Source organism: Talpa europaea (genome assembly GCF_964194135.1).
Source record: "Talpa europaea genome assembly, chromosome: 5".
Classification (NCBI taxonomy): domain Eukaryota; kingdom Metazoa; phylum Chordata; class Mammalia; order Eulipotyphla; family Talpidae; genus Talpa; species Talpa europaea.
This window is the reverse complement of record NC_140071.1, coordinates 88,570,967-88,595,536: the sequence shown is the minus strand read 5'-3', so window position 1 is coordinate 88,595,536 and position 24,570 is coordinate 88,570,967. Positions and strand designations below refer to the sequence as shown.

The 24,570-nt window shown below is 36.4% G+C and overlaps 1 protein-coding gene across 1 annotated transcript in view; it reads right to left on the bottom strand.

Annotated features, from left to right (window-relative positions):
• FAM13A (family with sequence similarity 13 member A) overlaps window positions 1-24,570 on the bottom strand; it is a gene marked incomplete at both ends in the record, with an annotated part of 225,394 nt that overhangs the window by 92,093 nt on the left and 108,731 nt on the right. The window contains 1 exon segment of the mRNA XM_084234137.1: window positions 16,299-16,462. Coding sequence (XP_084090263.1) covers window positions 16,299-16,462 — 164 coding nt within the window.

Sequence of the window (24,570 nt, the reverse complement as noted above, 5' to 3'; positions counted from 1 at the left end):
CTATGAACCAGAAACACAATGGGGGGCAGGGGAGGGGAGTAGGATGAAAACGGGGTGGAGGGGGTGGTGGGAATGTATGGGGACTATAACCATGACGAGAATACATACACCGTGCAAAAATGAAAAATGATGTAAAAACTATATTAAAAAAAAAAGAATTGGGCTAGCAGTGGAGCAAGATTGAAAGACCTCAGCAGCAGGATCTGTGCTGTCAGGATTCCCTTCTTTATCCTGTTAAAGACTCTGATTTTAACAATTGGTTCCAACGTCTAAAACATAGAAAATAAGATTCAAAACATTCAGCAAAAAGACTGAGTAATGATTTCAAATCAAAAGACAAGTAATTATAATTATGGTACATAAATATACAATTACATAGAAACATACAAAAGCTTTCTCTACTTTTCCTTAAAAACATGAATTTCTTCTAATAACTGAGGGACTCCAATTTCCCCATAAAAAGTGGTTAAAAATAAATTCTTTGCGACCACTTACATAATTGTTCTCCAACTTTCTGGGATAGGGAAAAATGCACATTTTTGCCAGATGGAATCTTGTTTAGAGATGACTGCCAATAAATAAGTACTCCAGCACATTTTCCTGGAAGGGGATTCCCTGGGCACAACTTTTTCCAAATCTCCCTTGGGAATCCAGATAATTTTGTTTCTGTTCACATACAATAAGTCCAGGCCCACACAACAGCTGCTATCACACCTTAGATCGCTGTCTTCAATTTTCCCAGCAACCTTTTTACCTGTTAAATGATATTCCTGTTAACCCAACTTGAGAAGTATGGAAACAACCTAAGTACTTTTGAAGAAATATGAGTGCCTCTGGATATAACATTATCTTAGATTTCAAATCACTCTATATGCCACAGATAAAGAGTACAGATTTTTTTTTTTAAAGTTTTATTTATTTATTTTTTACAAGTACTGGGTACAGTCAGAAGCTCGGGAGGATGAGAGAATCCATCAGAGGCAGAGTTGGGAGCAGAACAAGCAGACTGACGAAAAACACTACTGAGGGGAGCAGCGGGCGCGGCAGGAGAGGTCTGTCGCGCCAAGTGGGACCCTCGCCGGCTGGCCGGGGATTGAACCGGCGTTGCAGAAGCTGCAGACAACTTCACAGCTACCGCTCAACCACTGCGCCACCGGTGATGCCCAAAGAGTACAGAATTTGGCCAAGCCAAGTGATAATAATAAGTACTCTGTTAGGAAGAAAAGTTAAATTGAGCTAATACTGCATTTCTCTTCATTTCCTGGCCAATAATGCTTTACCTCCACTCCTTAAACTCTTTTGGTTAACTCCTTAGGTATTTATTATTTAACCTCCGGATTTCAGCTTTTCCTTCTAAAAAGGTTTTACTAATTTTGGTCGCTTTTCCACCCTAAATTAACATTGTACAGAATTGATCTTCCCAAAGCACTGCTTAAATAAAGTAAAAAAGCTTTGATTGCTCTTCAGAGCTTATAAAATAAAATCTAAATTCCATACATACTCAATAGGACCCTCCCTACCTGGCTTCACCACAACTAAACATATTGTCACTCTTTCCTTCATAAGAGTTGGGGGATTCAGGCAGGCTGTAAGCTCTGCTTCCTTCCATGCTTCTGTTTTGGGCATTTCTTCTGGCCTGATATCCACTTCTGACCCTGGACTCATCCATCCAAACAAAACTCAACCTTTCTGGGCTTCTCACATGCTTCCCTTTCTGATTCTCCCATTTAGGGATTTTTATTCTTCTGATAGAAGTCATAATTGCTAAGTCCAGAAACAGTTCAGCTGTCATTCTACATCATTTCTCTAAAATCTGACATTGTTCTGTCCTCCTTGAAGTATTTGTCATCCCTGATTGGAAATACAACACTTTTCTTATTACAAATTACATAGTAAACACAGAAAAGATAACTTACAAAACACTTACATAAATAACTAGTTTTAATTACAATTCTACATTCTTCCATTTTTTTCTACCTATATAATGTCTATATAAAGATGGGACAAAGTGAAGTTACTTAATACCACCTAGAAATGGTTCAAGTGATATGTATACTTTACTATAATAAAAAAAAGGTGGGGATTAGATGTTATATACTCATTTATGATTTTTTTTCACTTAAAAAATCAGTAATGTGTAACTAAGACATTTTTAATCCTCAAAAATACTTTTATGGTGGAATTTTATTTTTATATGCTAAATTAATAATTTAAGATGTTACTATCAGATTTCACCATTGTAAAAGGATCTTTTCTCTTTGCAATGAAATATTACCTATGAGGTGACAATTTGATTGTGAAAATTTATATTCCAGATTTATTTTCAGCATATATTTTTAAGGACCTGCTGATGGATTGACTGAAAAACATAGAGTAATCACAGATTATTTTGCCTTGAGTAACTGGGTCCTACAACTTATTAAGATGAGGAAAAACATGAGTAGAAAAAGGGTTGCTAAGGCCTCCCCTGGTGGCACAGGCGGTTGAGAGCAGCGCTATGAAGCTGTCCTCAGCCTCTACAGCACGGGTTCAATTCCCGGCCGGTCGGCGAGATGCCCACATGGTGTGGCAAACCTCTCCTGTCATGCCTGCTGCTCCCCTCAGAAGTGTATTTCAGTCAGTCTGCCTGTTCTGTTCCCCACTCTGTCTCTGGTGAATTCTCTCACCTTCCTGCACATGTGGCCCTGGTTCTTGTATGCATAAATAAATAAATCTTTTAAAAAGGGGGGGGGTTGCCTTTTTTGTAGGCATCACTGTAAATACTAAGGTTGTTTTATACAGATTGACTATGAAATGCTCATTAACTTGTCAGGTACCTGTCAGGCAGTCAATTGGCAGGGTATTTCTTGAGCATATGAAATATGCAATCTCAAAGGCCCGCACTCAGAAGGCTGGTTTAATGTTCCACTATTACCATCTTGAAATTTTTAATTTTGACTAAGGTGCCCCACATTTTCACTTTGCATTGGAGGGCCCCCATATTAAATAGTTGGCCTTATCAATTGCTATCCCATTTTGATATAATGCAGAAATTGGAGCTGGTTATAATTTTGGGATATGAATAAAGATGGCATTTGAAACAATAGACCTGGATGAAAGCACCCAAGATTGAGCATTGTTAGAGAAGGGGTTTTAGTTTTCCTTGGGGTGTTCCAATCTTGAGAGGTCTAGAAAAGAAAATGAATTTTGCCAATAAGAGTCATACAGGTCATATCCAATAGGACCAAAGGAAAAACAACAAAAGGTGTGCTGTTACAGAAGCAAAGTGAATACAGCACTTCTAAAAGGAGTGATCAGTTGGGATAAATGCTGATAAGCAATAGAATAAGATGGGAACAGCAGACTATCCCTTGGATTGGGCAGTATGGAAACTGCTGGTGTCCTTAATAAGAACAATTTCAGTGGTGTGTGAGTTAAAGAATGGAAGGAAAGGATATGAAGATAGTAAATACATACAATTCCTTCCAGAGATTTGTACTAATAGAAAATGAGGATATTGTTTCTAGGGAGGACTTTTTTTTTTTTTATTTTGAGAGCCATTACAGCTTGTTTCTATGCTGATGGGAAGCTAGAACAGAGAAATTGATGCCAGAGAGGAGGAAGATTATTATTGTAACATAGTGTGTGAGTGAGTGAGAGGGAATGGGATTTAGGGCACAAGCAAAACTCAACTTCAAAGAGATGCAAATTCAATTCATTTCTTGTAATAGAAGAGAAGGCAGAGTATGAGGATATAGATAAGATACACTGGCTGATTTGGGAGTAGCATAAAAAGAAGTATTTTCTGATAGCTGCTGTGAAACAAGATAAAATCTTTTGGATCACACTGCAATATTTTATAGATTTAAGTTATGCTCATTTCTTTATTATGAGTTCATGTTCTCCAGAAACAAGGGTGGTAGAAGACCTAGAGTGATAATTTAGTTTCTTTCCTTTTTCTAAAATAAAGCTCAGATATTTGACAAGGGTACCAAAACAATAATCAAAAGAGAAAAAAATAGTCTTTTCAGCAAATAATGCTGGAACAACTGGTTATCCACATGCAAAAGGATGACGTTGGAACTGTATTTTAGCATATATAAAAATCTACTCAAAATGGATCAAGTACCTAAATATCAGAGCAAAATTATGAAACTTTAGAGAAAACAGAGAGATGTTTCTTTGTGGCCTTGGATTAGGTGATGGTTTCGTATTTAGTGCAACCAGATCCCTATAGCACCCAGAGATGGGGGTAGGGGCAAGGCAGCTTTGTTGGGGCTGAGGCACACTGGCCTTACTGGATGTTCCTCCTCCCTCAGCCCCAGTGAGGCTAGCCATGGCCCAAGAGCCTGCCCTGACCTGGATGCCTCCTGGGCTAGGTTTTTCCCCTTTTATATTTGACTATAGGGTGGTCATAAAATGGGCCAATCAGATTCAATTCAGTTCATTAGTTAATTATTCAAATTGAAAAATGGAAAATGAGTTGATTGGTGTTAAAAGGTCCAATCAGAAGGTTAGGATTGAAAACAGTCCAATCACACTTGTAGGGTGGGGCATTCTGAAGAGGATATATGACAGAGCAAGAGCCAGCTTGATGCAGTATGCAACCAGCCTCTGACGAGAGAAGGCCCTAAACAATTAAAGGATAAATAACCCAATATGAAAATGGGCAACTGATTTAAATAGACATTTATTAAAAAAAGTCATCCAAAAGGCTAACACATCAAAATATCCTCAACATCATGAACCACTACATAAATATAAATCAAAATCACAATGAGATACCATTCTACATCTGGTAAGATGTTATAATAAAGAGTCAGATAATAACAAGTATTGGTGAGAATGTAGAGAATCTAGAAGCATCATAGATTATTTAATAGAATGAAAAATGGTTTAGCTGCTTTGAGAAAATATATTGGTTCAGAAAAGTTAAAAAGAGAGCTATCATATCACCCAGAAATTCCACTTCTGTGCAGGTACCCAGGATGTCCACAGAAAGACATACACAAATGTTCATACAAGCATTATTCACAATAGGCCAAGAGTATATCCATCCACTGATGAATAAACAAAACAAGGTGCAAACACCCAATATTTCATACAAAGAAATGAAATATTTCATACAAAGAAATGAAATACTAATGCATGTTACCATGTATCAGAGCATATGTTAAGTGAACGAAAGCCTTCAGAGCATATGTTAAGTGAACGAAAACTCACAAAAAGACATACATTGCATGATTCCAATGGCAAGAGTTAGAGAAGATGAAATTTAATTGACCACTGACAAAGTGGGAGATGGGCCATCCTGATAAAGGGAAGCAAAGACACAGATGTGTAAAACCACTGAAATATATATTGTGATAATGTGGTTATTATCAGGATATAGGATAAAGAACTATAGAAGAATAAGTTCAGAAGGTAGATTGAGGCAGTTTTTTAAAGGTCTTGAGTGTCTTGAACTCTATTCATGAGAAGTCCTCTGCTTTCATAGCACCTTTACTGTGCCACTTCTGCATTAAATATCATTATTAACCATATTCAAGTTTGTCTGACTTGATGAATTGGGAGACTCCTAAAGATTAAAGATGGTACCTTAGTCCTCTCTGACTTCTCAGGTTCAGTGAAAAATGTGCAGTGTGTAGAATGTGTTCAATGAGTTTGTTGACTTTAAATTACTGAAATAAATGCAGTTAATACCATAGCAGTCCAGATATACTCTGCTGATCTTTATGCTACTAGAAAAGATCTGGAAATATAATAAATTCCTTTACTATTACTTAATTTCTCCATAGAGTTGTAACATAAAAAAAATACATTTTTTTAAATTGAAATTTGGATCCCAGTAAAATGTCAACATTTGTATGAAGCAATTGTATTGTGCAACATATTTTGGCGAACAGGTACTGAACTACTCTTTAATAATCCAAATACTTAGAGAAATATCAGAGACTTAGAGAAGTATAAGTATTGAAGTTAAAACACAGGAAAATATTTTTATTAGATATTCAGCTTATATGAAATACTTTATCAAAGAAGACCTTGGAGTATTTATCACGGAGCTACTGGCATTAAGAACAGATTAGAAAACTATCTGCAAGACAAAATTAGATATTTTTTCTATTCCAGTCTGAGACCTTGGGGACTTCTTCAAATCTATTTTTCTATAAATCTGTTACAAAGGTTAGAGAGTGGGAACATTTCAGAAAATGTTAGCTCTGCAGGGTAACTGTGAAGTAAGGTGGACAACTCTGCTTTCCACAAGGTGATTTTCAAACGTTCCTTCACTCATGGGAGCTATTGCAGCAAAACCTGCAGAGTCAGCAGGGCACCTATAGTAATTAGTGATTTTCAAATTATATTGTACATGATATGTTTATTACTCTTGTAGTTAAGAATCCTCATTTCATTTCTGCTTCACTAGTCAGTTAAAAATTCTGAAACTTGGCTCTAGGTAGCAAAGAGTGAAACAGTATAGGGAACAAACACATGTTCAGGAAGTGACTGGAGAGCCCTTTATGAAGTACAAACACAGGATGGAAATGACTACTTTCTGTTGCTGCTTCACAAATAAAGTAAGTCACATTTAATTGCAGGAGTTAATAGATTAAATGGCTTGAAGGACAATGGGTACATTAAACATTGTTGAAATTGATTCATCATTAATATCACTGGAAGTCTGAATCTTATGAAATGTACTACTGTAATTATGTGACTATAACACAAAGTGTTGTTAGGCAAACATCACAAGGCACACATCTGTAAGGACAGAGTTGCACAGGGAAGTTGTGAGTCTCATAAAAATGGATTGCTCCTGTTTAAATAAGCAGCATGTTACTGATAGAAACGCAATATCAGGATCAGAACACTTACCAGAAAATGGCAAAGTTAGTGGGGATGATAGGAGAAAATGTTGGTGTCCTGACTTCTGTGGCATCTCTCAGGGTGAAAAGTACAGAATTCCCTTAGGTGAGTACTTACTAAGGAACACAGGAGAGAAGCCTAACACATACAATTCGATTTTAGAATCAAACCTGAACTTCTGAGAGTCTAGGTCAGCTAGAAGAAGAGAGTGGAGTTGAAACCCAAGTGATTGCACATAATATCACAATAACAATGACGAGGGCAGCATCAATGAAGCATACAGTAAATATATGTCTTCCAGAAACAAACACATGACGAGGTAACGCATGTTAGAAGACAGAGGGCAACAGTTTTTATAAAAGAACCAAAGACATATCAACTAAAGATGTGATCTTGGATAATCACTGAACTCAATAAACACTTGTGAAATTAATGAATAAACCTTTTTAAATTACGCTTTCTTCATAGAAAATTACTTTTCAGATCAGAAATTCTCTCTACAGGGATATTGTTCAAAACATGCTACATGGAGGGTAATTATAATTTTCTCCTCAAGAGTAAATTTCCTGTTGCTATATGATTAGCTAATACCTCCTATACTAAATTAAACAAAAGTGGTGGTAGTGGGCATCCTTGTTCCTGATCTCAAAGGGAAAGTTTTCAGGTTTTTACCATTAAGTATTGTGTCTGCAGTGAGTTTGTGACTTTTTTCGTTGAGTTAGGTTCCTTCTGTACCTTCTGTTTAGAGTTTTCAATCATAAATGGGTGCTGAATCTTTTTTTAATTTTTTTAAACACCCTTGTTTATTTTTTCATAGTATTGGATTTCTCCCCTCAGGTGTGGTCACCATTGTTTTCCCACCACCAAAGCACTCACAGTCCTCTACCATAGTCCACTGTGCTCTCCCCACCTCCATTTTCTCCTCCCCCCTTCCTCCCCCTCCATTCTTGAATTCATCATATCCACTGTCTTCTTTCAAGGGTTGGTCTTACAGTTTGATCCTTTGTTTGGTTTCTCTAGACTCCACATGTAAGTGAAATCATCTGGTATTTTTCTTCCTCCTTTTGGCTCACTTAGATTAATTCCTTCCAGTTCCACCCATGCTGCTGCAAATGACATGAGTTTATCTTTTTTGAACACTGAATAGTATTCCATTGTATATAAATACACCGACCTTCTTGATTCACTCATCTGTTTGGGGCATTTGGGTTGTTCCCATTACCTTGGGTATCGTAAGAAGTGCTGCGATGAACACAGGGGTGCAGGTTTCCTTTTGAATTAGTGTTTCTATACTCTTTGGACAGATACCTAGGAGTGGAATTGCTGAGTCACATGGTAGATCATTTTTAGTCTTTCGAGGAATATCCACACTTCTTTTCCATAGGGGCTGAACCAGTTTACCTTCCCACCAACAGTATAATAGAGTTTTTTTCTCCACACCCTCACCAGCACTTGTTGTTTGTTTGTTTTTCTTTTTGTTTTGATATGCGTCATTCTCATAGGTGTGAGGCGATATCTCATTGTGGTTTTGATTTGCATTTCCCTGATTATAAGCAGTGATTAACATCTTTTCATATGTCTGTTGACCATCTGCATGTCTTTTTTGGAGATGTGCCTATTTAGCTCTTGTTTTTTTTTTGGTTGGGTTGTTTTCATTTTGTTGAATTGTCTAAACTCTTCATAGATCTTTTATACCAATTTCATATCAATGTATGGTGTGTGAATATTTCTACCATTCAGGGGGGTGTCTCTTTGTTTTGGTCACTGTCTCTTTCACTGTACAGAAGCTTTTTAGTTTCATATAGTTTCAGTTGTTTATTTTCTCCTTTGTTTTCCTGGCTGCTGGAAATGAGTCTGCAAAGATGTTTTTGAAATATGTCTTGGAGTGTTTTGCTTATGTTTTCTTCTGTATATTTTATGGCTTCAGGTTTTATATCCGGTTTGAGTAGGTTTTCATGTATGGTGTGAGATGACAGTCACATTTCATTCTTATACACGTGGCAGTCCAATTTTCCCTGCACCATTTGTTGAAGAGACTTTTTCCTTGTTCCAGCGAATATACTTTGCTCCTTTGTCATAGATTAGTTGTACATAAATGTATGGTTTTATTTCTGGGCCTTAATTCCATGCCATTGGTCTGTGTATCTATTTTTGTTCCAGTACCATGCTGTTTTGGTTATTAAGAATTTACAGTACAGTTTGAAGTTCATAATTATGATACCTCCATTTCCCCCTTTTTGATTGTTTGAGGTTTCTGTTCAAGTTAGTACATGATGGACTATTACTGTGGCTTGTTGACTGGTCTGGTCTCAAACTTATTCTGATGTGCCATGTTTTTACTATACTCCTTCTCCACATTGTATTATGTAGGTGTCATTATGTCTGTTTTTTTTTTTTTTTGGTGGTGTTGTTTCTTTATAATAGCCTCTTTAGTACTTCTTTCATATGTGGCTTGGTATTGAGACTTTTTTCAATTTTTGCTAAAAGTCCTTACCTTTCTTTTTGACTTGAATGATAATCTTGAAGAATAAAAAGTAGTCTAGGCTGGAATTATTTTTCCTGCAGTACTTTAAATATATCTCTTCTAATACCTTCTTTACTGTAAGGTTTCCACTGAAAGTCCATGGATAGTCTCATAGGTATTCCTTTATAGGTTTTTCTTTTTCTCAATGTTTTCAATATTTTGTTCTTGCCAATGGCTTTCAACAGTTTTATTGTGATGTGTCTTGGAGTATGTCTATCTGGTATTATTTGTTTGGAAATGTTTGGGCCTCTTGGATCAGTACATCTGCATCATTTCTTAGATGGTGATGGTTCTCAGAATTTTTTTTTTTTTTTTGCTATGTCTATCTCTCTCTACTTTTTCTGGGAACCCCTAAAATGGATGTTCTCTTTACATTATCTCAAAGAGCTTGTAGAGTATTTTAACTGTTGATTCTTTTTTCTTATTATTCTATTTATATGTTCCCTGTCATTGTGCTTTCAAGCTCACTAATTCACTCCATTACTTGTATATTTCTATTGCTGAGGCCTTCTATTGCAATTAAATTTTTTTACTAAGTGACTTTTATGAACTAAGAGATTTTATAATAAGTGTTTTTATTAAAAAATAAGTGATTATAAGATTTTATTATAAAATAAAATATGGAACAGATTAGAGGAAAGCAAAACAACTTGCCCAAGATGAAATAAAAAATTTTTATTTCTAATCTTCAATGCAATATACCAGTATACTTCCCCCCTCATCCTTCAGTTCTATTTATTTCATAATATTTGCCAATGTTTAAATTGTATTTCAGTAGAAGCAGATTTGGTTACCATTCCCACCACATCTGGCTCATCTACAGTATTTTTAAATCAGTTAAAGTGTTTCTTAAACTCATCAGTTCTAGATGCAAGTCTCATATTATCTTCATCTTTATTCTTTCCTGTTTTACATCTTACATTATTTTTCTTAATTCATCAAATATTGTTAAAACTGTTATCTTAAATTCCTCCTTATGCATATTACATAGTTCTGTTGTACTGGCATTTCTCTTAGTATATTTTTGCTCCAGCATTTGTGATATGTTCTTTGTCTCTTCAATTTTAGTTTTCATGGATTGTAACAGGGAATTTCCTTTTCTTAGTTTAGTAAATTGACTTTATACACACCTTCTACAAGGATATAATAATCATAAATTTGTAATCCAGGTTATTCTGGAGTTTGTGATTTCACAGACCGATGCCTTGACACCTGCTGAAATGGCCAGGGCACTGGTACTCGTAAAGGCTAACAAGTAGGAAGGAGCGGGATAGTAGTGTACTGAATAGTAGTACTCTCATTGAGCATCAAGTGTTTAAGCTTCCTATATGCTGCAGGTAAGCAAGCTGGGTGTTGGGAATCTACCATGATGATCTCCCCCGGAAGCCAACTTCTTGGCCTAAATGACTCATAAAGTTGTATCAGCTTCCACTTCTAGGCAGGGGGTAAGCAATGCATGTAGTATTGTTTGAGAACTATATTTGAGATAGGGCCACAGGTGGGAATTGTTTTGTTTTTTTTTTCCTTTTTGATTATGGGGCCTAGTTCTGGGATGCTTGTTTCTATTATTAAGGTTCAGGTGCTTAAATTCTGGTTAGTGAGAACATTCAGTTGTCTCAGTTATGGCTTTGAGTGGAGAGATGGCCTGTATTTTGCATATCACAATCTTAGGTTGCAAATTAACAGCCTCTTCTATGAGAAGCTGTAGGTGATCCAACCTGGCTCACTCTGCTGATTCAGATTCGATCTGTTCTGGTTCAGTAGCCTCAGGTCCAAGCTAATCATCATTACTTTGCATCCTTAATACAATAGTTATTCACTGGGACACCCTCTCTCCTATATCCCAAATCTGTGTACCCCTTTCTTTAGTACAGTGCTCACTTTTAGATGTCCTGAGAGGGGCATGGGCCTATGAGCAGGAGCCATATAGTCGTAGCCCCTTTCTCTGATGTGTTGCACTCACAGTTCAATTATAGTTTTCCTACTCCCTTTGGCCAAGCTGTTGGTTCTCACGTATGCAACAGTGATCCATTTTTCTTTCAGGGATTGTCAACTTTGTTCTGCTGTAATTTGGTTGTCAATATGTGGCTGTGAGCCTGGCCTTTTTCCTTGGCTGGCATCTCATAGCCTTCTTAGAACTGTTTTCCTAATTTCTTTTTTCAGATAGTTCATTGTCAGTGTATAGAAATACAAATTATTTTTGAATGTTGATTTTGTATCCTTCAACTTTTTTGAATAATTCATTTATTCAAACAGCTTTTTTGGTGAGGTCTTCAGTGCTTTCAATTTATAATATCACGTCATGTACACACAGAGGTCACTGTACTACATCCTTTCTAATTTGGATGACTTTAATTATTTCTGTTGCCTGATTGCTCTAGGCAGGACTGCCAGCACTATGATGATTAGAAGTGGTAGAATGGGGGGCCTCCCCTGGTGGTGCAGCAGTTGAGCGCTGGGTTGCAAGGCTGCGAGCAGCCTCTGCAGCACCAGTTTGATCCCCAGCCACTGGCGAGGGTCCCACAAAAAAAAAAAAAAAGAAAGAAAAAAAAAAAGAAGTGGTAGAATGGGAATGCTTATTCTGCTCCTGATCTTAGAGGAAAAACTTTCAGCTTTTTATCTTTGTGTATCATGTTAGCTGTGAACTTGCTATACAGGGTCTTTGTTCCATTGAGAACATTTCTTCTAGACCTAATTTGATAAGATTTTAAAATCCTCAATGGAGGTTGAGCCTTTTCAAATGATTTTTCTGTATCTATTGCAAAGACAGCATGATTTTTATCCTTTACTCTGTTAATATGGTACATTATTTGCTTGTGTGGAATTGCATATGGGAGATAAATCCCACTTGATGGTGGAGTATGTTTACTATCTTGTTGAATTTGGTTTGCTGAAACGGTTGAGGATTTTTGCACCAATGTTCATCACTGATAATGGTCTGTAATTTGCTATTTTTTTTTTAAGATTTATTTATTTATTTATACAAGCACTGGGTACAGTCAGAAGTGCAGGAGGGTGAAAAAATTTGCCAGAGCCAGAGCGGGGAGCAGAACAGCCAGACAGACGGAGGACACTGCTGAGGGGAGCAGCGGGCGCAGCAGGAGAGGTCTATGCGTCATGTGGGACCCTCGCCAGCAGCCGGGGATCAAACCAGCGCTGCAGAGGCTGCGGGCAGCTTTGCAGCCCAGCGCTCAACTGCTTGCCATCAGGGAGGCCCTGTAATTTACTTTTCTCCCAGTGTCCTTACCTAATTTTGGTATCAGGGTGTTTCTGGCCTCATTTCCCTATGTGGAGATGTTCTCTGCTCTTCAGTTTTTTAAAGAGTTTTGAGAAGGATTAGTGCTAATTCTTTAAATGTTTGGTAGAAATCAGCCATATCAGCTGGTCCAGGACTTTTTTTTTTGTTGGGAAAAGGAAAGATGGGAAAATGAGTTCTGTTTGGGCACAGTGGGTTTATGGCAAATGCTGATGGGGAATGTCTCACAGGTACCAGACCCTAGAATGGAGTTCAGTTCTAAAGATACTGATATGAAAATCATCACACTGTCACTGGATTAGTTGTAGAAAAAAGATAGTAGGCAAGGGGAATGGGTAACTATGGAAGGAAACTTAGAGGAATCTGAAATTTTGAGGTGGAAAGGGAAGGAAAGAATATCACAACAGGAGGAAACAATATAGGAAATGGGAAAGTTTCAATATGAGAATCATCGTAATTCATTTAATATGATGAAAATAGCTTTTGTAAAAGTTAAAGTATGCAAGATATAGTCCTGTGAGAACATGGTGAACAAATACATAACCAAACCAATAACAGTAGTTACTCCTGAAGGAGAGACGAGGAAGCAAGAGGATCGTGCTTCCTTAGAAAAAGGTATTCTCTATGTGATTCAAAAATATTAAAAATGGAATAAATAGATAAGAAAGCACTTTTAGAATACAACCACTCTTTCAGGCAGAACATGCTCTTCCAGGTAGAGATTTGTGTTTAATACATATAGAAAAGTAATTTATTTTAGTTTCTCTCATTTATCTATCATATGAAGAATACTTCTGCATCATAAGCAAAGATGTTTCCTTTAACTCGATGTTCTTTATCATAGTGCTTTAACTAAATAACGGGCATAGGGCATAGTGATAATTGTTTATTTATTGCCATTGAAGAAAATGAAAGCACTTTAGTCACACTTTTTCCTTTCCTAAGCATGTATTTAATTGTAACCTAAAGAAAGAGAAATAGGACTAGAGAGAGAAGAATCTTTTGACCAACGCAAGGACAATTTTTACATAAAATAACACAAGGTTGTGCATCTCTTTATAAATTAAGCAAACAAATTCTATTTCCTACAAAGCAAACATGGATTAAGAAAATAAAAGAATATTTTGCATGTGCAGCAATGGAAGGATTAGTCATTCTTACTTGCTTTATCTCTTTATGAAAAAGTCCAGTACAAAATTTTCATTAGTTGTCAATATTGCCTATAAGATACTCACCTTGAAAGGAGACTATGAACTTCTCTTGACACTCAGACTTACCACCATTTCTCTGAAAGCCACAAAGTTCAACTTATAATAGCACATTGGGTAATTTTGCTTATGAACAATGACCTATGATTGATTTTGTGAAACTCCCAAGATGGAGATTTTTCTTTCTGTTTCCATATCTCCCTGAAATACTGATTATAGCACAGCAAACCACAACCTGGAGTCCTTCCAGGGATGAAAAAACAAAGAGCTTTGTTCTTTTCTTCTACCTCCTTATGAATCACCTTTCCATAAGAACTGACTTTACTCTTGCCACCATATTAAATGAAAAGAATAAACAAATTCTCTTGAATTGTAACAAACACAACTCTTTCTGCAGATAGCATTTACTATAACAATATCAGTATTTGAGCAATTTGCAATCAAGTGACTTTCTTGTTAAAGCTTTTTTTTTTTTTAAACATTTATTTATACAAACACCGGGTACAATCAGAAGCACGGGAGGGTGAGAGAATTCACCAGAGCTAGAGCAGGGAGCAGAACAGGCAGAAAGACTGAAGTACACTGCTGAGGGGAGCAGCGGGCAGCAGGAGAGGTCTGCACGCCATGTGGGACTCTCGCTGGTGGCCGGGGATGGAACCGGCGCTGCAGAGGCTGCGGGCAGCTTCACAACCCAGCGCTCAACCGCTGTGCCACCGGGGAGGCCCTTTCTTGTTAAAGCTTATCAGTATCTTCTTACCCCAAATCTTTTTAGTATGTGTATTTTTTAAACAACATTATTGAAGTATATTTTACATTTCATAGACTCCATCTTCAAGTATATAATTTAATGGCTTTTAGTAACTTCACCAAATGGAATAACTAACACCATAAATCAGTTTCTGAACATTTTCATTGTCCCAAATTCAGTTCCTCAGGGGTTTTAAGTTAATTTCCACCCATGCCTGTCCCCCACCTCCAGTGCTAGACAACACAAATCTCTCTGTTTCTACAAATTTTGACTTTTTCTGGACAGGTCACATAAATGGAACTATACAAATGAGGTGTTTTACAACTTGACTCAAACTTTATAGAATAAAACTAGAAAATTTCCTTTGACCTTTAAGAGAGAATCACATATTTAAGGAAATCCATCATCCTTCCAATATAATATTAAATGCTATTTAATATCAAAAAGACTTAAAACTATTAACTCTGTTCTCTAAATTTTAACATTTAAAAATCCCTGAAAATATTATCACACAGTGTTAGAAACATATATAAAATGACCATTTGTCTATTTCACATGTTGGAACAGTTAAGACAGCTATGCCTAAAGTTTCAAATTATTTTAACATCTCAAACTTCATGTATAGCACAGAAATTTTCCTCTTACTTTTTAAGGAGAAGTATAATGTTTCCCTTACAGGAAAAAATTTAAATGGCCTGTTTCTTAACATATTATACCTACAGTTAATACCTACAGTTTAGTTTTTGTGTTATTTTCTTCATTAATATACTTAAAGGAGTCAGATAAGAATATCACATGTAGTAAGAGGGACAGGAATACAGCCTTGCTAGGAATATAGCTTTGTTAGGAAGGGACCTTCCTATCAAAAACCTCATTTCTGCCTTTCATGCACCAATCTTGTCTACTGGGCTTGTATATTGTGGAAAGCAAAAAGCATTTAGTCCTTTAGATTATGGCAGGTCACGTTTGAATATGATTTTCAGTTTGTTATGGATTTTAATTATACATATCTTAATTACAAAAAAAGAACTATTAATGCATACACCTTAATTACAAAAAAAGATGTCTTGGGCCTCCCTGGTGGCGTAAGGGGTTGAGCACAGCACTGTGAAGCTATCCACAGCCTCTGCAGCACAAGTTCAATCCCTGGCCAGCCAGGGAGCTACCCACATGGTGCAGACCTCTCTTGTCTTGCCCACTCAGCAGTGTATTTTAGTCAGTCTTCATGTTCTGTTCCCCACTATGTCTCTAGTGAATCCTCTCACTACCCCTCCCCACCATATCTCTGGCCTGTACCCCAGCTCTTGTATGCATAAATAAATAAATCTTTAAAAATATATTATTTACCTATTTAATATCTGAAATATCTTTCAAGTTTCTAGAACTCTGTCAAAATTTGGTCATAGGAAGATGTCCCCTTTAATTGCAGATCATATGGACCACTGAATATATGAAAAGGCATCCAAAAAGTAACTCTTTCATCATCTAATTATGAGTTTAGTGCAGTCTCACTGATTAAATAATTTACTTTCATACAGGAAATAAGATACCCAGGAAAGCGTTTGTGATAAGAACTATGAGAAAACTGTTCAAATTTCAGTTTTACTGATCTATATTCTGCTGGCCCCCAAGGTAGACAATGTGAACACATACAGATATGGGTCTGTGTATGAGGGCAGGCAGAATGCAACATGTCATCAAAAGAAACACACTCACCTGGATGCCAACTTGGCACCATGAGAGTCTTCTGCAGAATTCATGTCGTCCCAGTGGGGTTTTCTGCGGTTTAGCCACACACTGGCCCGAGGAATACCATCAGATATCTCTGGGTGTGGTACTCTGAGGGCCTGAATAGATCCCTCACTCCTGGACTTTGGGATCTAGAGGAAAAATTTAAGAAAAAGAGAGAGGTGAATTCAAAATCTTTCAAATGAAGTTATTGAAGATCATTTATTAATAATCCAACCTATTATCAACAATCCAAAAAATATCAAATTAAGTATTACATTTAAAATACACATAAAAATTCTTATACTGCAAGAGATACAGGGAAGGGGAGATAATATTTCCAAGGGGAACTTTCAAGCCACATTTGGTCCACATTTCTCTCCTGGATTCTGATTAACTCTCCTCCAAGCCCACCCCTCCTTAGAACAATCATTCTGTGTAATGAGAGACTATGGAAGTACATCAGATTGGCAATATTGAGTGAAGAGAAGAAACAGTTGGAAAGAAGCAGAAAAACAAACAAACAAGGTTGAGCACCACAGCAATAAAGATTTCAATTCAATGTCATAAAGGTATCTGGAAATATTTACTGCCAACAAAATAATACTAGTTTGCTAACAGCATTTCTAATATAATCCTCTTTTACAGGACAAAATTTGGTTTAATTAATTTTTGATAAGGAAATAAATAGGAAAACCACAACTTTTTTAGTTCTCTCATATCTATAGAAGCAGAGGCAATACATGTGCCAAATGAATCCCAGGTGTACTAACATCTCCTATCTGAAGTTAGACATGAACTCCAAACCCAGAAATATTTCATGTCCTCTTATTTAGATCAGAAAGAAAGAGGAGCAGAAACCAATATTCTGTTCCTGAAAATGTGTCCAAAAATTTTTCTGAATTGCAGGAAAAATTCCAAATCCTAGATCCATTATCTTTGTTACACTGGAAGTTTTTATCATCTTTAGGACATTTCTTACGCTTTCTTTTCACCTGGAATGTCAGCTGTTCATCACTGGCCACTTACCAACTGTCTAAGACCAAAACAAATCCTAACTTTCTCTAAGATTGAGGTAAGAATCCACCACCCACAAAGCTGCTCTAATTTGCCTCAAATATTAATGAATACACCACTGCTCAATCTATGCTTGATTACCTGCTTTTGAAGCCTTAATATTAGTTGTCTTGCATTTCTAAGTTAGATGGCCTCAACCAGATCTCTAGAGGCAGATTAGGGCTTCTCCTGTTTCTAGTTCTTTCTTTATACCCCTCCCCTGTCTCTTCCTCTTCTATATTACTATTAACATGTCTAGCAAAGTTTTTAACCTATTGATAAATACTTACTGTGAGACACACTTTTCAGCTACAAGATATTCCTAAGGCACTGACTAGCCAGGGGCTAGGACACCAGAAAATTTAAAAAGAAATATGAGGGTCTCCCTGGTGGTGCTGGGCATTGGGCACTGGACAATGGAGCTATCCGCAGCCTCTGCAGCACTGAGTTCAATCCCCAGTTGGCCAGGGAGATACCCACATGGTGCAGCAGACCTCTCCTGTTTCACCTGCTGCTCCCCTCAGCAGTGTATTTCAGTAGATCTGCCTGTTCTGCTCCCCACTCTGTCTCTGGTAAGTCCTCTCATCCCCTACACCTCTGGCCTGTACCCCAGTTCTTGTATGTACAAATAAATACATCTTTAAAAAAAGTAATATGAGGACAATTATAAACAAGAACATTTAATAAATTCATGCATTATGATTATAAATATTAACACAGAAATAATTTAGCAAGAAGTTACACCTAGCACAGAGCAAAGAAAACACTCAATAAAAGCAGGCTTTTATTAATACTGTTGTTATGTAAAATTTGGTCAAATCTGGTGATTACCAATTAAATGTTCATTACATTTCTTTGTATTCATAAGCCCTGGAAAATCAAGGAAAGCAATTTTAATTATAAACAAACAAAAGCATTTCTATAATACAGAGATATTTGCCAAGATTATCTGAAATATCTGAAAGAAATATTTAGATAAATAGCAAAAGAACATGAAAAGCACAAATATATACTATTACATATTTCATAAAGGGGTTCTTTTTGCATGTTATTACTTTTAGTAAGAGTGAGCATGAAAAATAAATTTTAAAAAATGAAAAAGCAATAGATTTTAATCTAGTTAGCTAAAAATCTCATATGCAGAAATAATTTCTCAATATTAAAATGAATAGAAAAGTAACGGTTTAACAAAAACTTATTAAATAAAGATACAATATTTGAAGTTCAGTGATAATTTGGGGATTCTCCATTTGATTTAGCAGTTTATAGAAAGGAGAAATATTCTAGGGTAAAAACAGAATTGCAGCTTACTCCATTCTGTCAAGTTACATTAAAATAAACTACATAAGGCAAATCACTTTGAACTCAGATACCAGATACCAGCAACTGTATCACTAAGTGATACAGTTTATCTAAGTGTATTTGTGTGATAATGTAATTTCTATGGAAATAATACAGACATGACTGTCATTAACCATGAGCTTTAATATATACCGAAGAAATACAAAGAATTGAGCTGACACACAGAACAGGAAAATACCATGTAACATTTATGAGAACAAAATTGTTAGGAAAAAGTGCTCTAACACAAACTACTAGAATATAGAGTATATATACATATTGCAAAAAGATTGTTCATTTTAAAAACTGACTAATATCTTCTTCAAGACATTCTTTGAAGACTATACATTTTATTTTTTTAAAAGTGTATTTTTTTCAATTAGTATTTTATTTTATATAATTCTTACATCATTTTTCATTTTTGCACAATGTATGCATTTTCATTTTGGTTATATTCCCCATACAATTTCACACCCCCCCCCCCTTATTTTGACCCTAATCCTTCTTATCCCCATCCCTCCTCCCCCATGCCGTAGTGTGTCTCTGGTTTATAGTTGCTGATTGATTTTGATATTTACTTTGTATTAATTAGTCTTTTTCCTGGTCCCTTATTTAGGCTTTCTAAATTCCTACTATGAGTGAGACCATCCAGTATTTTTCTTTTTCTTTCTGACTTATTTCGCTGAGCATGATCCTGAAGATTATACATTTTCATTATAGAAATGATGACTCTAGGAAAAAGAATAGTGAGGAAATTTTAAAACCATCTGTTTAACAATGTAACTTATTTTAATAAAATGTGTAAACTCTGAGGGCCTCCCGGTGGCACAGTGGTTGAGCTCTGGGTTGTGAAGCTGCCTGCAACCTCTGCAGCGCCAGTTCGATCCCTGGCCACCGGGGAGGGTCCCACATGGCATGCAGACCTCTCTAGCTGCCTGCTGCTCCCCCAGCAGTGTACTTTGATCCTTCTGCCTGTTCTGCTCTCCGCTCTGGCTCTGGTGAATTCTTTCATCCTCCCGCGCTTCTGACAGTACCCAGTGTCATAAATAAATAAATAAATAAATAAATCTTAGAAAAATAAATAAATAAAATGTGTAAACTTTGAGAAAAAGGAAGAGATTCTTTACTTTTGCGGAAATTAAGCTTTTTAGGAACACAGGATTTGAGACTTGATCTTATAGGTATAGAGGGGATGGTTTTATTTTTATGCTTCTGGGTGTTCATTTCAGACTATACACTGTGTAGTGATGACTTTCAGGTGGTGCTCAAGGCCTCTTTCACCACAGAACCTCTGAGAAGCACACTGACACCAGTCATACAAGGACAAGGGTACAAAGGGACATGTTATTACAGTGCTCCCTTAAAGCAGCAGCTCTCATCCAGAGTCAATTTTTCTGGAGACATTTTTGGTAGTTGTGATGGGAGAGAGGCTGCATGTCATGGAACCATGGGGTAGTGGCCAGACAATGCACAGGACTGCCTGCCGTGAAAGTGATCTGGTCCAAGATGTCAGTAGAGCTGAAGTTGAGAAAACTTTCTTTAGAGGTATAACAAACCCATATTGAGACAACTCTTTTCTTTATATATTATTCTCCTGTTTCAGTTTCCCTTTTTCACTATTGGTTTGTTAAGATGTAATGGGTCAAGATAAGCTATGAATTTAGCAGAAATGGGCCAAGGAGGCCCATAGGCTACCTTATATAGGCTAGGGTAACTAGTGACTCTGTAGGGAGGGACTCGTGATAAAGTGAAACTCTGTATTATAGCAGGTGGAATCAATGTGTTTGGAGAGACCTTCCTGCTACCCCCCTCATAACATGTGGCTGCAGGAAGCAATTTGCCGAGAATTTGGGATGCTGACTGGAGTGGCCAGTTTCTCTTTCTACTGGATGTATCCACTACTTCACACCACATGATGATGCTTGATTTTAGTCATTTCTTCATGATAACTTCTGTAGTGGAAGGTATAAACTGTAAAGGCCCCCAAAGCACTTATGAGCAATATTTTGCTCAAAAAAACTCTGCTATTGGCTACTTGAGATAAGGATCTAGGCACATGTTGTGATTTATGTGTACAACTGAAATACAAACAATTCCAGGAATCTTAAAAAGAACACATTCCAGGCATGTATTAGCAGGTATGGAAGAGCAACCAATTGAGTAATTTTAGCTACTTTAGCATTTGAGATTCCATGGGAATAGAAACAAAAGAAGCTGTAAAATTAGGAAATGTTCTCGTAAATGCTGTTGCTGTTAAAGTTATTGAATGTTTACTGAGCATTTACTCTGTGACGGGCTCAACTCTAAGAGATTTATATAAAATAACCCATTTAATTCTTGTGACAACCAAAAAAGGGAGAATAATTATTATTACCGTTTTGGAGAGAAGGAAACTGAGGCATGAAGAGTATGACTTATTTATCCCAGTGAGTGAGTGGCAAAGTTACAGTTAAGAGCCTAGATAGTTAAGCCTCAGTGCCATATTCTTTTTTTTTTTTTTTTAGCATTAGTAGTTAAAACTTTCTTTAAATTTACCTGTCCATCTACAGAGACACTCTACCAATATATCTGGAGAGGGAAAATCAGTATGAAGAAACAAATTTATGTGAAAAACATGTTCGTCGTTATCTCAGTAGGCCCAAAATGTAAACATTCTAAACAGTCAAATTACTGTAAATGGAAATTATGCCACATTCACATGATGGATTATTTAGTCATTAAAATATCTACAAAGCTTTTAGTGAGACTGTGAAATACCTTTGTTAGACAATATGAGCTCAGATAGCAAATAAAAAGATATAATAATGTACCAACAATAAAACTTATATCATCACCATTCTTAAAAAATGAATAAACTTCAAGTAAAGAAACAAATTCTGTCACAGCCAATAGTACAAATGTCTGAAGATGGTTTCATCTTTAAAAACGGAACACAGAATCCAGCACCGGAAAAACATGTCTGTGCTAAGAAATTATGATTTATCCTGACACACTGATATGACTAAAAATAAGAGGCATTAAAAAATTAAGCTCTTCAAGTTAATATTTATCCATATAAGTGTCACTGTGAGGGCTCATGGTAAGCCACAGGTACAGCCTCTGTCCCACAGGCAAGCCTGCAGTCCTGAAACAAGTGAATGGCAGGTGAATTAGGAGAAGGAGGGGCTCAGCTTGATGAAAGGGGAACCAGTCTCTTTGAAATTCCTTTGTGTTGGTAAAGTGGGTTTCTTCTCCAAAAAAGTAATATGCATGCAAATCAACTGCAGAAAAATTTATAATAAAAATTTAGTATATAAGGTAAATTATATAATGTACCTATAGTAAGGTAGTATTAATAATTTTTTAAGTTTAAGCATAAACTAATTTTTTGGTTTTAGGAGTCACCCTAAGCACTGGTCAATTGCTATGCTTATATATTGAAATTAGCACATCTTTAAGGCTGTTCTTTTCATCAGCAGGTACTTTGAGAGATGATTTAAATAGAATAGAAAACTATTTTCAAGACTCAAATGTTAAAAGAAGACTGCTAGAAGGATGAAAGCAGAAAAATCTATTTTTAACATTAGAGTTTCTAAATAAAGTCATCAGACCTCTTCAGACCCTTGACTTTTTCTTTCCTCTCCTCCTGTCAATTATATGGAAGAGGGCCTTTTCTTCATGCTCATTAAAGCCTAAACAGTAAAATAACAAAGTAACAGAAAAGAGATGTTTAGTTCTGATTTTTCTGAAAAAGGAAATAGGCATTTACAGCTAAAGAATCTTTAAAAAAATCTTCTAAATGAGAATAAAGATTTGTTTTTGTTCAAAAGTGTTTGATGCTGCTTTCAAAAGTGAGGTTTGTTTATTAAATGACTATAATCTGATAAATAATTTGCTTAATCTATTATGTGCTGGCTACAGTACTGGCTAATGAATGTTCCAGGTTTTCTTCTGAGAAGTTATTAATATGCTTTAGGAAGTTTTAGGGGTTAGTTTCTTACAAATACCTTTTTTTTTTTTTTTAAAAAATGAGTCAATGTTAAGCAAAGTGACAACTAATTAAAATCTCATCTTGATTTAAGTTTTAGAGTGAATCTATATTTAAGCATAAGATCAGTTTAATAAAAAAAAATTAGCAGTATATAAAGGCCTCTCTGATGACTCAAGTCTCAGCACTATGAAGCTATCTGCAGCCACTGCAGCACAAGTTCAATCCCTGGCCAGGGAGCTAATCCACATATAGCAGCAGCAGACCTCTCCTGTCTCGCCAACTGCTCCCCTCAGCAGTATATTTCAATATGTCTGACTGTTCTGCTCCCCACTCTGTCTCTGGTGAATCCTCTTACTTCCCCCTCCCATCTCTGGCCAATACCTCCCCTCTTGTATGCATAAATAAATAAAATAAATCTTTAAAAATAATTACCAGTACATGAAGAGACAGAAATTTCATGTCTTAAAAAAGTTCATCTTTGCCATCTAGTGGGGAACACAGATATGAACTAAGTAACTGCATGAATAAACACAGAGGAACTATGGAGGAATGTTAGGAAAAAGTTTTGGTGTTACTGAATATACAATGTATACAATGTTATTTGAGAATACACATAAGGCTCACAATTCATCCTGAAGCAAATCGTGGTGAGGATAAGAACAAAGATAAAAATAAGAAACCTCAGGTGACTGGGCATGGAGGAGAACAGGGACTTGGAGGCCAAAGTGGAGGATAAACTCAGATGTTAAAGGCAAAGTGTACTTTGCTATAGGCTTTGATCTTTATTCAGTCTTCAATGGGGAACAAAGCATTTTATAATAGCTATTCTTGCTATGGTGTGGAGAGCCTAGGGTGATATTAATGCATTTTTTAAAAGGAAACTCATCAAGACACTAAACTTTACTAATAAAATATAAGTCCCAGATTACATTCATACTTTTTTCATCTTCTAACTTTCATATTCATTAAATAGAGCTTGTGTGATGAACAATTATTAATTAGTTCCTTTCCAGTACCCATTAATTAGTTGCCTTTCCCTACTTCTTGGCAAATATCCTGGAAGGTATAGCTCAGGGGTAGAGCATTTGAGTGCAAATGTCCCCAGATTCCACTGGTGTTTCATGGAGTTTCCAAGAAAGTAATTCCTATTATGGTTTTGTGGGTGAATCATGTTTCCCAGACCAAATAAGTTAGTATAGTCCAACCTCCTATTCACAGTAAATAGTTAAAAAGTGAATCTTAAGTATTCTGGAAATGCTAAAACAAAAGGTTTTCTCTTGTTCTAATAAGCATAAGCGTACTGGAAGAGAATTCTCTGTAGGTTTCTTATGTTTCTGCAGAGGCAGAGGCAGGACTTCCTTTATTCCCATTTATCTTTTCAAGGGTGCTTGTCATTACGCAGCCTTGGAGGAAAAGTCAGTTTTTTTATCCATAGCGAAGGCTGGTTTCCTTACTGTCTTGAAAGACCTGAATAGTATCTTCCTCTGTAGCAAAGGACAATTGCACTTACTACCTATTAGAAAAGATTCAGGTTCCCTGGTTTAGGAGACCTCTCCTGTATAACTACCTGCTACAGGTGTCATCACAACTCTGTGGTAAATGAGGTTTTGAGAACAACTATGTAGTAAATGAGGTTTAGAGAATTAGCACAAGAAAATGCAGGCCATTGCTACTGCTGAGGGCGATAAATGTCCTTCATTTCAGACCCAGGAGTCTCGTGTCTTCTACAAGCATCATGAAACTGGACTGAGTTGTCAGCCTACAAGCAGGGTAAAATCTCAGACCCTTTTCAGTTTCCAATCAGTAGCACATAGCTCTGGAAGCTACTGTCAGGCATCTTGGAGATAAAGAGGAACTGGCCCTAACTCAAAGTCGACATTATACAATTCAAAT